Here is an 11619-nt window from a genome sequence, read left to right on the forward strand (position 1 = left end):
AAAATGCTTCTGAAAGGTGAAATTATGTTTGGTAGAGTTTGGTTTGGAAATGTGACTTTTCTTTACCATATCAAAAGAAAAAATGGGGAATTTGGTAAGGGAATTCAATGGGAAAACAGTCATGCAACAGAAGACCACTTAATTGCAGACTATACTTCTAAAGCAGGAGAACTTGTAAGATATTAATAAAAATATTAATATTTAATATGAATAGTGATATTAATAAAAAAATTCAGGAGTCTGGCAATCATGAGTTCAGCCTCTTAATACAAAAATTTAGTACTGAAAGGAGAACACTATCCCTAGTTATTTAGAAAATTATTGGGATTTCAAGAAGGAGAAGTTAGCTACATTACAGTATTAATCTCCTTTTTGAACACAAATCACCCTTAACTAAATCAGTTTAAGCAGAGCAGAAATTTCTGGTAAAATTGTAGCCATCCATCCTGTTTATGGCTGGGCTGGGAATTTAAAAAGTAAAGTTCCAGGGGAACCTGGGTGGCTCATTCAGTTAAGAGTCTGACTCTTGGCTTCCACTCAGGTCATGATCTCAGAATCATGAGATTGAGCCCCTCCTCGGGCTGGGCACTCAACGGGGAGTCGGCTTGAGATTCTCTCTCTTCCTCCCCCTCTGCCCCTCTCCCTAGATGTTCTCTCTGTCATTCAAACAAATAAATAAATAAAATATTTAAAAAGCAAAGCTCCTGATAATCCACATGGGATCAATGTAGCCTGAGTTGAAAGGTTTAGAAGGTGTTGACTTCACCTTATTACCAAACTCTCCATATGAACAACAAGGAACATTATTGGACAAAAGCTTGTGTAACTTTATTTTGTGTAATTCAATTTGGGTTCATCTCTGAGCTCTCCTTTTGTCCAATGCAGAAAGGGAAAAAAGAAAAAAGAACATCTAGATCTTTCTAGGTAAACTCAATAATATGCAGCTATTTATTTCTCAGTCTCTTCAGGCTTAACACTTGGCCATATTGTTTTTCAGCCTCCATCCTCTCCTGCCCCCTGCAGTTGATGCTAAACTTGGGGTGGGGGTCATGTTGTACAGGCATATCCCTGCAGGGAACAGGGATTGGGTGTCCATTTCTCAGTGTGGAGTTATCTGTTGTCTTAAGCCACCTCTTACCCAGGACAAACTTCCTTGTCCTGCTAGGTAGGGTCTCAGATGGGATATGACAATTCGTGAATGGACTGTCTTTGATCTAAGGTGCTCTCCTGGCCCACACCTGCCCCTCCAACTATTAAGCCCTTATGGGATGCAGCCACATCCTCTCCTTAACCCTGGCAGGCACTGTCCACACCGTTCACAGTGAAATGCCTGGGTGGGTCAGTCGATTGAGCATCTGACTCTTGATGTCCGCTCAAGTGATGATCTCAGGGTTGTGAAAAAGAGTCCTGTGTCAGGCTCTGTGCTCAGCATGGAGTCAGCTTGAGATTGTCTCTCTCACTTTTCTCACTTTCTTTCTGCCCTTCCCCCTGCTCACACTCTCTAAATAAATAAATAGATAGATGATAGATAGATAGATAGATAGATAGATAGATAGATAGATAGAATCTAAAACAACAAAAACCTCTCAGCATTCACTGCTTTTTCACTGCTTTGTGCTCTGTCCCATCCTGACAATAGCAGTTGTCATTGGGCCAAATAATGGTGGGGCCTTTCTCCAGAAAGAGCTATGAGCAAGAAGGAGGAGGAGGAGGAAAACATTTAGTGGTTTGAATTGCTGTCCCATCACATGCGTAGAAGCGATCCTTTCCTGACACAAACAAGGCCTTTCTCTTTGTAATTCCAATTATATACAACTTATTGTATCAGGTCTGCTAAATTGGGGAAAGCTGTTTCTCAAGACGAGGTTGAAATGTATAGTAGCTCCATTAACAGCACTCAAAAGGTCTTTAACTCAGGAGTTTCAAGGAGTGCAAAACAGGTTATTCCAAGTCCAAAGTAATAACATCAGTTATTAAACCAAGGTTAATTGGTGCATTTGTAAGGATTATATCAACTACGAGTGCAGATGTATATAACTTACACTGCCTTCTGAGAGGCAGATGGGAATGATGGTCAAGTACACCAACTCTGGGGCAGTGCTCCCTAGGTTCAAGACCTGGATGAGTATCTGCAGGCTGTGATGCCTTGCTGTGATTTCCTTTCCTCATCTGTAGAATGGAAGGAACTGTAGTGCATACCACATGGGGCTGAGATGGGGATTAAGTGAGTTAACATATATAAAGACATTAGAGCAGTACCTGACAGTTGGTTTAAGTGTTAGGTTTGTTTTTGCTGAAATATTTTGAAGGCTTGTAACTCCCCTGAGATCATCACTGGGAAAGCATGTCACCAGGAACAATTGGAGACATGTCTGTGCTCTTTTCTCCTGGACCAGCACCTCCTCCTCCTCCTCCTCCATCTTCTCTTTGTCATTCTCCTCCTCTTCTTCCTTCTCCTCTCCCTTCTTCTCTTTTTGAATCATGAAACATCCTCTCTTCAGCTCATAGACCATTTTTCTTAAAGGCATCCTCCTGGTCCACAGCCTTCCCTCTGTTGTGGCATGCTCAGCACACAATGCTCTCATTCCACTTACAGAAAGTTGAGGTCTCATCCAAAGATTTCCACCTCAACCACAATGAGTTATGATACACTTTACATTTTTTCTCTCTTGTTCAGCTATTTTTATGCCAGTGATACTCTCCTACTTTTGTTTCTTTTACAAAACTGTGGGCAACCCATACATCTTTCTGCCACCACAGAGGCTGCCATGCTTTCTAAAGCAGCTCACTTCCCTTCTGGAAAACCTGTATATGAGCTGTATATGAGCTTTCTGTGTTGAGTGCACCTATGAAACATTCCCCATTTCCTGAATACCTTTCTTTCTTTCAGCTCCTGTACTCTTACTTGTTCTTGCTTGGTCTCATGTAGTTTACACACATAGGTTACACATGATCTACTCCAAGACTGTATAGAAACCATCAGTGTCACATAGCTTTGCATGTCAAAAAAACTTGTGGAAACTTGCAACGTGTCCTGAGTGAAATGTAAATAATTTATTCTGAGTTGTCTTTTATTGAGCCAATATTGAGTATTTTCCATATGCGGTTGACTCTTGAACAATATGAGTTTGAACTGTGCAAGACCCACTTAGTCACAGATTGTTTTTCAATAACTACAGCAGTATTGTAAATGTGTTTTCTCTTCCTTATGATTTCTTGAATAACATTCCCTTTTCTTTAGCTTACTTTATAATAAGAATACAGTATAAATGCATAGAACATACAAAATATGTGTTGATCTACTCTTTACATTATTGGTAAGGTTTCAGGTCAACAGCAAGCTATTAGTAGTGAAATTTTGGGGGAGTCAGAGGTCTTATGCAGATTTTTGACCACACAGGTGGTCAATGCCCCAATCTCTGTGTTGTTCAAGGCTCAATTGTACCTGCAAGCCACAGAATTAAAGGTTTCAAAATAAAAGTTACTGTCTGTGTTATCAGTAATGTAAAATCAAATCCATTATCTGATTATCTTTTTCCACTTAGGGATAACCTACCATGGTTGGCCATGTTCTCATACCAAAAAGGCATACCTGGACACATACACATTTTCAGCCATGTGCAGCCACTTTTTGTTACTCTAACATCACTTTCCAGAAAGCTAAAGCATTGTCACTCTTTTTCCAAACACCAAATTACCTTTCCATCCAACATGGGTAGGGTATAATAGCTGAACTTCTAAGAGGAAATTCAGATCCTTCCTTTCTTGGCTCATTTCAGATATGGCCAGGTTCCCCTCTGTTGGGAGGGTGGAGTGGAGGGCAAGGCAGTGTCTGGGGGCCTGAGCACAGAGGATTAGGTGGCAGAGAGGTGATAGCAAAGAAGGGAGTATTGTCAGCATCATAAAGAGAAGCAGTTGTGGAATAACAGGCCCAGGCATAAGTGACCCTGTGGGCAGATTATTTAAAATCCTTGTATCTAGATTTCTGCATCTGCACAATAAGGTTACTAATGCCAAACCTCCTAGGGAACCGAAGAGATCACTAATGTACAAGTCAACATCCCAGGCCTGGAATGAGTTGCTACTGAAAAAGAGGTCATCTTAGGGCTTATGCTTCAGGGCTTATGGTCTCTTACAAGGTCCAGAATATCTCCACAGCCTTAAAGTTTATGTTTGATGTTCATCTTACAATATGTAAACATTAATCCTACATCTGATTCCCATTATCTTCTTTTATCTAGCTTCCCTTCTTAGTTTTAGGAAAGGAAACCAACAATGAGTGGGCTGCATAAGCACAGGTGTCTAGTCTTTTTGGGGCACTGGAGACAAGGAGGTTCACAGGTAGTGGAAGAGGTAGATGAGAATCATATCTCAGCATGTCAAACTGCAAGTGAAATTTCCGATGACACTAAAGAAGGTTTTGTACTGTCTCCATGAAGGTCCTTCTTCCCTCAGAGGGGATATCCCATCCAGACACCCAAATTCCAATAAGCAGCTTCCAAACTTAGAGGTTTTTCCATGTCTAAGACTTTCTGACTGTGGATTTCTTTACTGCCTGAGAGCAGCACTGTGAAATAGTTCATTGCAATCACGAGGTGTTTTAGGAAGTTCTCTCTGTTTCCCCACCCTTCAGGCTTCCTAGAGCTTGAGACAGGGAGGGGGCAGGAGAAAAACAGACAGTATGAGTTGATGGTGATAAACTATGTGAATGTGACTTCTGATGCAGGACAGGATGAAGTTGTGTGTGTTTTTTAATCTCATATTTCATGCAGGGCTGGGCTGAGGATGTGGCAGGCATGGCGTATGCCCTACGTTCACTGCCAGAGGGGGCTCCCTGCCTGCCACAGGTGAGAGCCAGCTCTGGGGTGCCTGCCCCAATGGGGAAGGGGGATGGAGGGGCCTGGCGGGGGAGGGGTGGGGATTTTGCGGCACCTTCGGTGGTCCCCTGGAGGACTCTGTCACAGAATCCAGAACTTTGTGTCATGAATGTCATTTTCTTAGATTGTAAATAAAATTGCAACAGAATAAGAACCTTATAATGTTTGATTTTTACAGTGCGTACTCTTCTCTGGAACACCAAGCACTAGTATAAAGTATACATACGTAAATGTCTGGAAAATCTGGGCCTACCTACATTCCATTAAATGAATCTGAATGCTTTATCATCCTGATGTTGCAAGTACATTTCATCAGCAAGATGCAGTGTGTTCCACTAAAGCCAAGAGCCACCAATCTAAAACCAATTGTATGTCTTTATAAATTGGATGTTGAATTGTGGCCCTAGACATAATATATTTTGATCTAAGTGTGTTTCCTTGAAATTCTCTTACAATTTTTACTCTTGATTTTAAAATTTTAAATATCACATTTACCACTCCCTACCCCTACCTTTTCCTTATTCATGTCTTTCTTATTTAGCCAATAACATATTGGCAGTATGTTCGCCAACTCACCTCCCTGCCCCACCTCCAAATGCTAGAACCTAAAAAAAATTACCTACTTTCCATCTTTTAACATTCTCTACCTTTCCTAGACTTTTTTTTAATTCCATTTCATACCAAACACCAGCCCTTCCTGTCCTACCACCTCCTCATCCTAAAACATCAAGCACTCACATCCTACAAATGCTTTGCCAAGTCAAGGACTGCAAATGCTGGTAGCAGAGAGATGAAGCACGGTTAACCGATTAACCGAGAAACCTCTATCATATCTTGAAGGCAGAAAATAAAGTTTAGACATTTCAGCATGTGCCTAACACATTCGACCCATTCTACGAGTAGGTCTTGATCATTCAACTTTTTGGCTTCTGTAAACAACAGTCTGAAAACGCACACGTGCTATCTGCTTATAGGGTTTTCCACCTCAGCTTCTAAGATCTTTGCCTTCCCTCTTGTTGCAGTGGTCAGTATATATCCGAGCTGCTGTCCGCAAAGAGAAAGGCCTGCCCATCCTCGTGGAGCTGCTTCGAATAGACAACGACCGTGTGGTGTGCGCGGTGGCCACGGCGCTCCGGAACATGGCCTTGGACGTCAGAAACAAGGAGCTCATCGGTATGTTCTCCCCAGTTCACAGCATCTCAGACTATAAGTGGAAAATATTTCCTGGTGGGGTGCATGTGGTTGAATCCATGGGTGGAACATCTGTACCTGCAGAAATGGTGTGTGTCTTAGGGGCGCTTAGCTGCCCCTGCTAGTTTAAATCCAATACACTGGTTTATCTTTTAGAAGTTAAAGGAAAATGTGAGATCTGTTGACATTCCTAATCCTTGCCACTTAAAAACAACCACCGCGCTCAGCACTGGATGCCATTGTTCCAAGCCTCTGAATGTCTGTCGGGTTGTTCGTTTGCTTTCTACATGGTGAGCTGGAATTCTCATGGATACGCGCCGCATCTCTCCCCTGTCTGTTTTAAGATTCATTTTGGATTAAGCCACATGGCTCTTTAATCCTATTTTTAAAAGACTTATCTCCTTCTAATTCGGTATTTAAAAAATAGGAAGGCTCTTTTATTAATGAAGTATTCAGGAGGTCACATATTCATCTATTTATTCATCAAATATTTACCCATGACCTGCTTTGTTCCAGGCCTGTCCCAGCCCTGGAGGTGATAGCAGTAAGCAAAAGAGATGGAAAGTCTTGCCCTTGAGGGGTTTACATTCGGGAGAGGTGCAAAGAAAAAAATATACACATGAACCCAATGGGGTGTTAGAAACCTTCCACAAGGCAAAGGAAACTAATTATGAGGTTGCAATATTTTTTCATTGAGTTGAAATTTACCTACCATTACATTCACCACTTCAGAGTGCCCCATTTCGGTGTTATGTAGCATTTTCACAATGTCCTACAACCACCATACCTATCAAGTTCCAAAACATTTTCATCCAAGCCCCTGGCAGCCACAATCTCCTTTCTGCCTCTGCAGACATCCCAATTCCGGATATTTTATGTAAATAGAATCATATAATATGTGAGCTTTTGTGTCTGGCTTCTTTTACTCAGCCTAGGGAATGTGATTTTAAGTGGGAGGTCAAAGATAGGAGTTGTGGGAAGGTGAGTGACATTTGAGCAAAGACCTGAAAGAGGTGGGAGTGGGTCATGTGGATATCTTGGGGGAAGAGCAAACAAAATGAAGGAGCAGCTTCTGCAGGTAGCCTCCCATGGGGGAGCTAGGAGCTGTGTAATAGCTTCAGGGTCTTCAGGAGGTCTCGTGTGTGTGATGCAGAGTGAGTGGTAGGAGCCCAAGTCAGAGAGAGGCTTCCTGGCTCCTCTCTCTGCAGGTTGGAAGATCCCAGGCCAAGCCCAGGGATGCCTGGAGAAGTGGTCAACCAAGGGACCCGCCCAGGGAGAGGCACAGGCCTCTGGAATTAAAGAGATGATTTTAGTAGGGTCTATGGTGAGTGCAGCATGAAGCCTGGCAAGCCTGCTTGAAGGTAACAGGTGTCAGTGGAGTTTGGGTAGCAAGGAGCTGGACCACCCACCATGCTTGAGGTTCACATTATGCAGCCTCTGAGCTGGGGAAAGGGAGAAAGCCAAGGAGGTGAGCATGACAAAGGGGCAAGATTCCATTCCTGCGGCAGTTGGAGTATCACGCCTGAGTCCAAATTTCATACACAGATTTCACATAGATACGTGGGTCTCTTTCTGCTATCCTCCTTCCTGAGCATGGCATTCTAAGTCCTTTGTGATCTGGAAAGGAGCCACTTTTTTTCTTTGATTTCATAATACCCATCATATCCTCCAATAAAAACAAAAATGTTTGCAGACCTTCATCCATTTATTTATTTATGGGGACTTCAACCAGACTTCAAATCTGCGTCTAATTAATGCAATCATTTCTTAAGCTCACAGTGTATTATAAGGCATGAAAAAAAAAAACCCTCACAATTGGATATTTATACTTAGTTTGAATTTAACTTGAAAGTTCTTCGTGGATTTTGTATATTTAAACTAGGCCATTAACTCCAAAGGTTTCCTTCTCCACATCCACTTTTTCTTTCCTCACATAGTCGTTTCAGACGGGACAGAACCAGGGCTTCCAATAAAATTCTGTTGCTCCTGTGTAAAATAGAGAGGAAAAAAATCAATAGCTAATCAGTCTACTGCCTGGATACTAACTACTAGGTATTGTGTGTTTGCGTGTTTTATTTCTTTTGCAGGATTAAAATATAACAAAATAGGGAACTATTGATTGCTTTTCTAGCTTGCAGGCATCTCTTCTTTCTCAGCAGCCAGTTATCTAGTACTCTCTCTGAGGCAGGAACATTTGGAGCTCCATATTGCCCATGTTAAATTAAGCCTTTACTATCAAATGTCACCAGACAGGAAAGGGAGCCAGCCGTCCAAAAATAGAAGTGAAAATATCCAAGTCACTGACTTTATGGAATCAATAACTTTTTTCTTGAATGAGAAAAGCAGAATCTAACAAAACAAAACGACAACACACCTTTCTGTTCTATGTAGGAGAAAGGGAATGTGACCTCTGCTAGTTCCTTTGTTTTAGATACTGTATCAAGCAGTGATTTTTATAGGAAATGCTGTACAGACCTTGGCATATTGAAAAGGAAACTGCAGTGCTTTTGAACAAATGGCAGCGACAATGGTAAAGAGTGGAATTTGGACCTCTGTTTTCTATCACTTCTCATCTCAAGCTTTGGTGACCTCCTGTGGTTTCAGGGTGTGAAAGATCACCTGTATTCTGATGACTCCCAGGTGGATGACTCCTGTGCGAATCCCACACCTCTGGGTCTAGCTCTCCGCCCAGCATCTCTGCTGGGCCTCCATCGCGCATCCCACGTAGGCCTCCGGACCTGAGTTTCTTAACTTTGCCTCCTACCCCGTTCCCTGCACAGTCTTCCCCGGACAGCAAATGGCACTGTGTCCTTGCCACTGTCCAGGATAGGCACCTTGCAGTGCCCTTTGACTCTTCAGTCCCTGTATCCAGTCTGCCAGCAAATCTGATCACCCTCTGCATTCACCCAGAACTGACACTTCTCATCTTCATTGCTTTTTCCCCAAACTCCCATCATCACTCAGCTACCTCATTACTACCATGTCACCTACCCAGTCTCTCTGCCCCTGCCATCGCCCCCGACCGTCCACTCTCAACACAGCAGCCAGAGTGGTCCTGTTAAGACCCTATGCAGAGCGTGTCACTTCTCCTGTTGGCCCAGTGTGAGTGAAATCTTTGCCAGGCAGATATGGTTGTACATGATCCAACTCTCTGGTTTCCTCTCCACACTTACCTTCTCCCCTCTCACTGTCACTAACAAGCTGAGGTCACTGGTTCATGTGAGCCATGATTTGCCTCAGGGCCTTTGAACTGGCCTCTGCCTCTGCCTGCAGTCCTCTTTCTCCAAGTGCCCATGCACCTGTATTCTCATCTCACTCAGGCTTTACATTCCAGTAGAACCTTGTCTGACCACCATTCTTAAACTCCACCTCCTTCTTCATTTTGCTTCTCTCCACAGCACCAGTCACCTCCTAATATATAGCATAATGCTTCTTTATCTTGCTTTTTGCCCACCTCCCTACCACTGGAATGTATGCCCACCAAGGGCAGCAAGTTCTGTCTTTTCAGTTTATTGGGGTAGCCCATGTACCTAGAAGAGCACCTGGATCCATAATAGGGACTTCATAAATTTTCACTGAATCAATGACAGAAGTACATTTTTCCCCTGTCTGGCCATCATTTTAGATGAACCCCAATTAGCAAAACATTAAGTAAGCAAATTAAGGTAAACTTAAAGAAAAGCACTTTATATTAATAAAGAAAATCGCCTTTAAAAACTAGTTCATTTTCCTCCTAAAATTTACTAGGTTTCTGCAGACACTCACAATTTCAGAAGAAACTCTGTTTTTTCCCATCACTGGTTTGGGATTTCAGTTTAAATTGCAACTCTTTGTAGATGGTTCTTTTAGCTAAGGGAGGGGAGGGGCTGCTGTCACATTCCGGTTAAGGAATAATGTTCATCTTCCAGGATTCCACTATTGGGAAAGCTCCCAAGAAACTGTTGAACAAAGATCCTCCTACACCCTCAGGTCTCATGAAGATCATCTAGAAGGAACACCCTCTTCCCATGAGTTTCCATGGTTCTGTGTCTGTGACTGCCATTGGGCAATAAGTATTATCTACTTCTCTCTCTCTCCATCTATAGATGGACCTTCCTGTTCTTCTCAATGATTTGGTTCAACCATCCAAATTTGTGCACATGCGTACATTTCTTTGCTGCCTTCCAAAATGTTAATTATCCTCCTGACTGAAATGTTATTTCATCATTCAGGAAGGTTTTTTATCAATAATGGTAATAATTAGCTTCAATAAACAGAGCAAACAATATTATTATCCTTTCAATAACAAAATGCCATGCATTTCAGCACGTTTTCAATCCTGATAAAGATGGCAGGTATTTTTTTTTTTATTTATGATAGTCACAGAGAGAGAGAGGCAGAGACACAGGCAGAGGGAGAAGCAGGCTCCATTCACCGGGAGTCCGACGTGGGACTCGATCCTGGGTCTCCAGGATCGCGCCCTGGGCCAAAGGCAGGCGCCAAACCGCTGCGCCACCCAGGGATCCCTCGGCAGGTATTTATTTTAGCCAAATCCCTACCTTCTCTGCCAACCAGCAAACAAAACTCAAAAAATAAAAAATAAAAAGAAACTTAAAGCATATATCTAGACATCTAGACAAGAGAGATGTTGATCACCCGGCAAACAGTGGTCATTAACCCATTGCTATCCATCCATGGAAAATAATCATTAAAAAGAGTCATTTCATCAAATGAACCGTTTTGTTTTGCTGCATCTGCAGAAGGCCCAGAAAATCAAGACTACATCAAAACTGTTTCCAGGGGTAACATTGGCACTGCAAGTAAGTTTCCCAACAGGCAAGATGATGTACTCTGTGAATGCCTCGGTGCCATATTTGAAGCCCTGCCCATGCCACCCCAAACTGCCTCTTATGTCTAGTGGATTTTTCATGAATTCTTCAGCCATGCCATTTGTCATACCACTATTCCCACTTACATGCTTATGGACCTCCCACCTACCATTCAAAGCTCAACTTGGTGTGGCCTTCCCAATGAAGGCTACTTCTTGAACTCAGAGTAGAGGTAGCTCGTAGGTGGCTGATAAGAGACAATTTGTCTGAGATTTCCATCGTGTAATCCTATGTTTGCAATGTCTGTTAGGTTTTCATATGTATGCTCTGCATCTTCCCCTAACGAGATAATAGGCAGGGATTAGATACCATATTTATTTTTATGCCCTACAGTGACTCGCACCTTGTTGTGCCTGTAACAGGCACTCAATACATATTTGCTGAACTAACTCACTGGTGGGTGAAAAACACTGGTATTTATCCTGAAGAATGATCTGGAGGAGGTTTGGGGAATCCCAGATAGAGAAGAAGGGGTAGGGGAAATGTCTGTTTCAGCTTCTTCCACGGCTTCTAGGGAATAGAAAGACAGCGTAGATGGCCCCTGGAATCCAGGACTCTTGTCAGGCTCAAACTCATCCTGCTGCCTCCTGGGAAGAGGCCTGAGATTGGGTAGGAAATAGTAACGTTTTCTGTGTGTGCCTTGATCATTGCCAGAAGTTCATGTTGGCGAGTGGCTGCACCCC

The 11619-nt window shown here is 42.7% G+C and overlaps 1 protein-coding gene and 1 long non-coding RNA gene across 22 annotated transcripts in view; one reads left to right on the top strand and one right to left on the bottom strand.

The window, feature by feature from the left end:
* Positions 1 to 11619, top strand: part of CTNND2 (catenin delta 2) — a 913511-nt gene that overhangs the window by 806629 nt on the left and 95263 nt on the right. For 6 of the 9 annotated variants that reach the window (XM_038583308.1, XM_038583313.1, XM_038583310.1 and 3 more), the window contains one exon: positions 5900 to 6050. In XM_038583308.1, the coding sequence (XP_038439236.1) occupies positions 5900 to 6050 (151 nt within the window). Of the gene's footprint in view, positions 1 to 4772; positions 4848 to 5899; positions 6051 to 11619 lie in introns of all 9 variants that reach the window. The other 3 variants (XM_038583305.1, XM_038583306.1, XM_038583307.1) reach the window with 1 other exon arrangement.
* Positions 7767 to 11619, bottom strand: part of LOC102154640 — a 57610-nt gene continuing 53757 nt past the window's right edge. For 12 of the 13 annotated variants that reach the window (XR_005383651.1, XR_005383647.1, XR_005383652.1 and 9 more), the window contains 2 exons: positions 11046 to 11215; positions 7767 to 8054 (listed from right to left, as the gene is read on the bottom strand). This is a non-coding gene — a long non-coding RNA (uncharacterized LOC102154640). The remainder of the gene's footprint in view (positions 8055 to 11045; positions 11216 to 11619) is intronic. The other variant, XR_005383650.1, reaches the window with a different exon arrangement.

The sequence above is a fragment of the Canis lupus genome, chromosome 34 (assembly GCF_011100685.1).
Source record: "Canis lupus familiaris isolate Mischka breed German Shepherd chromosome 34, alternate assembly UU_Cfam_GSD_1.0, whole genome shotgun sequence".
Classification (NCBI taxonomy): Eukaryota; Metazoa; Chordata; class Mammalia; order Carnivora; family Canidae; genus Canis; species Canis lupus.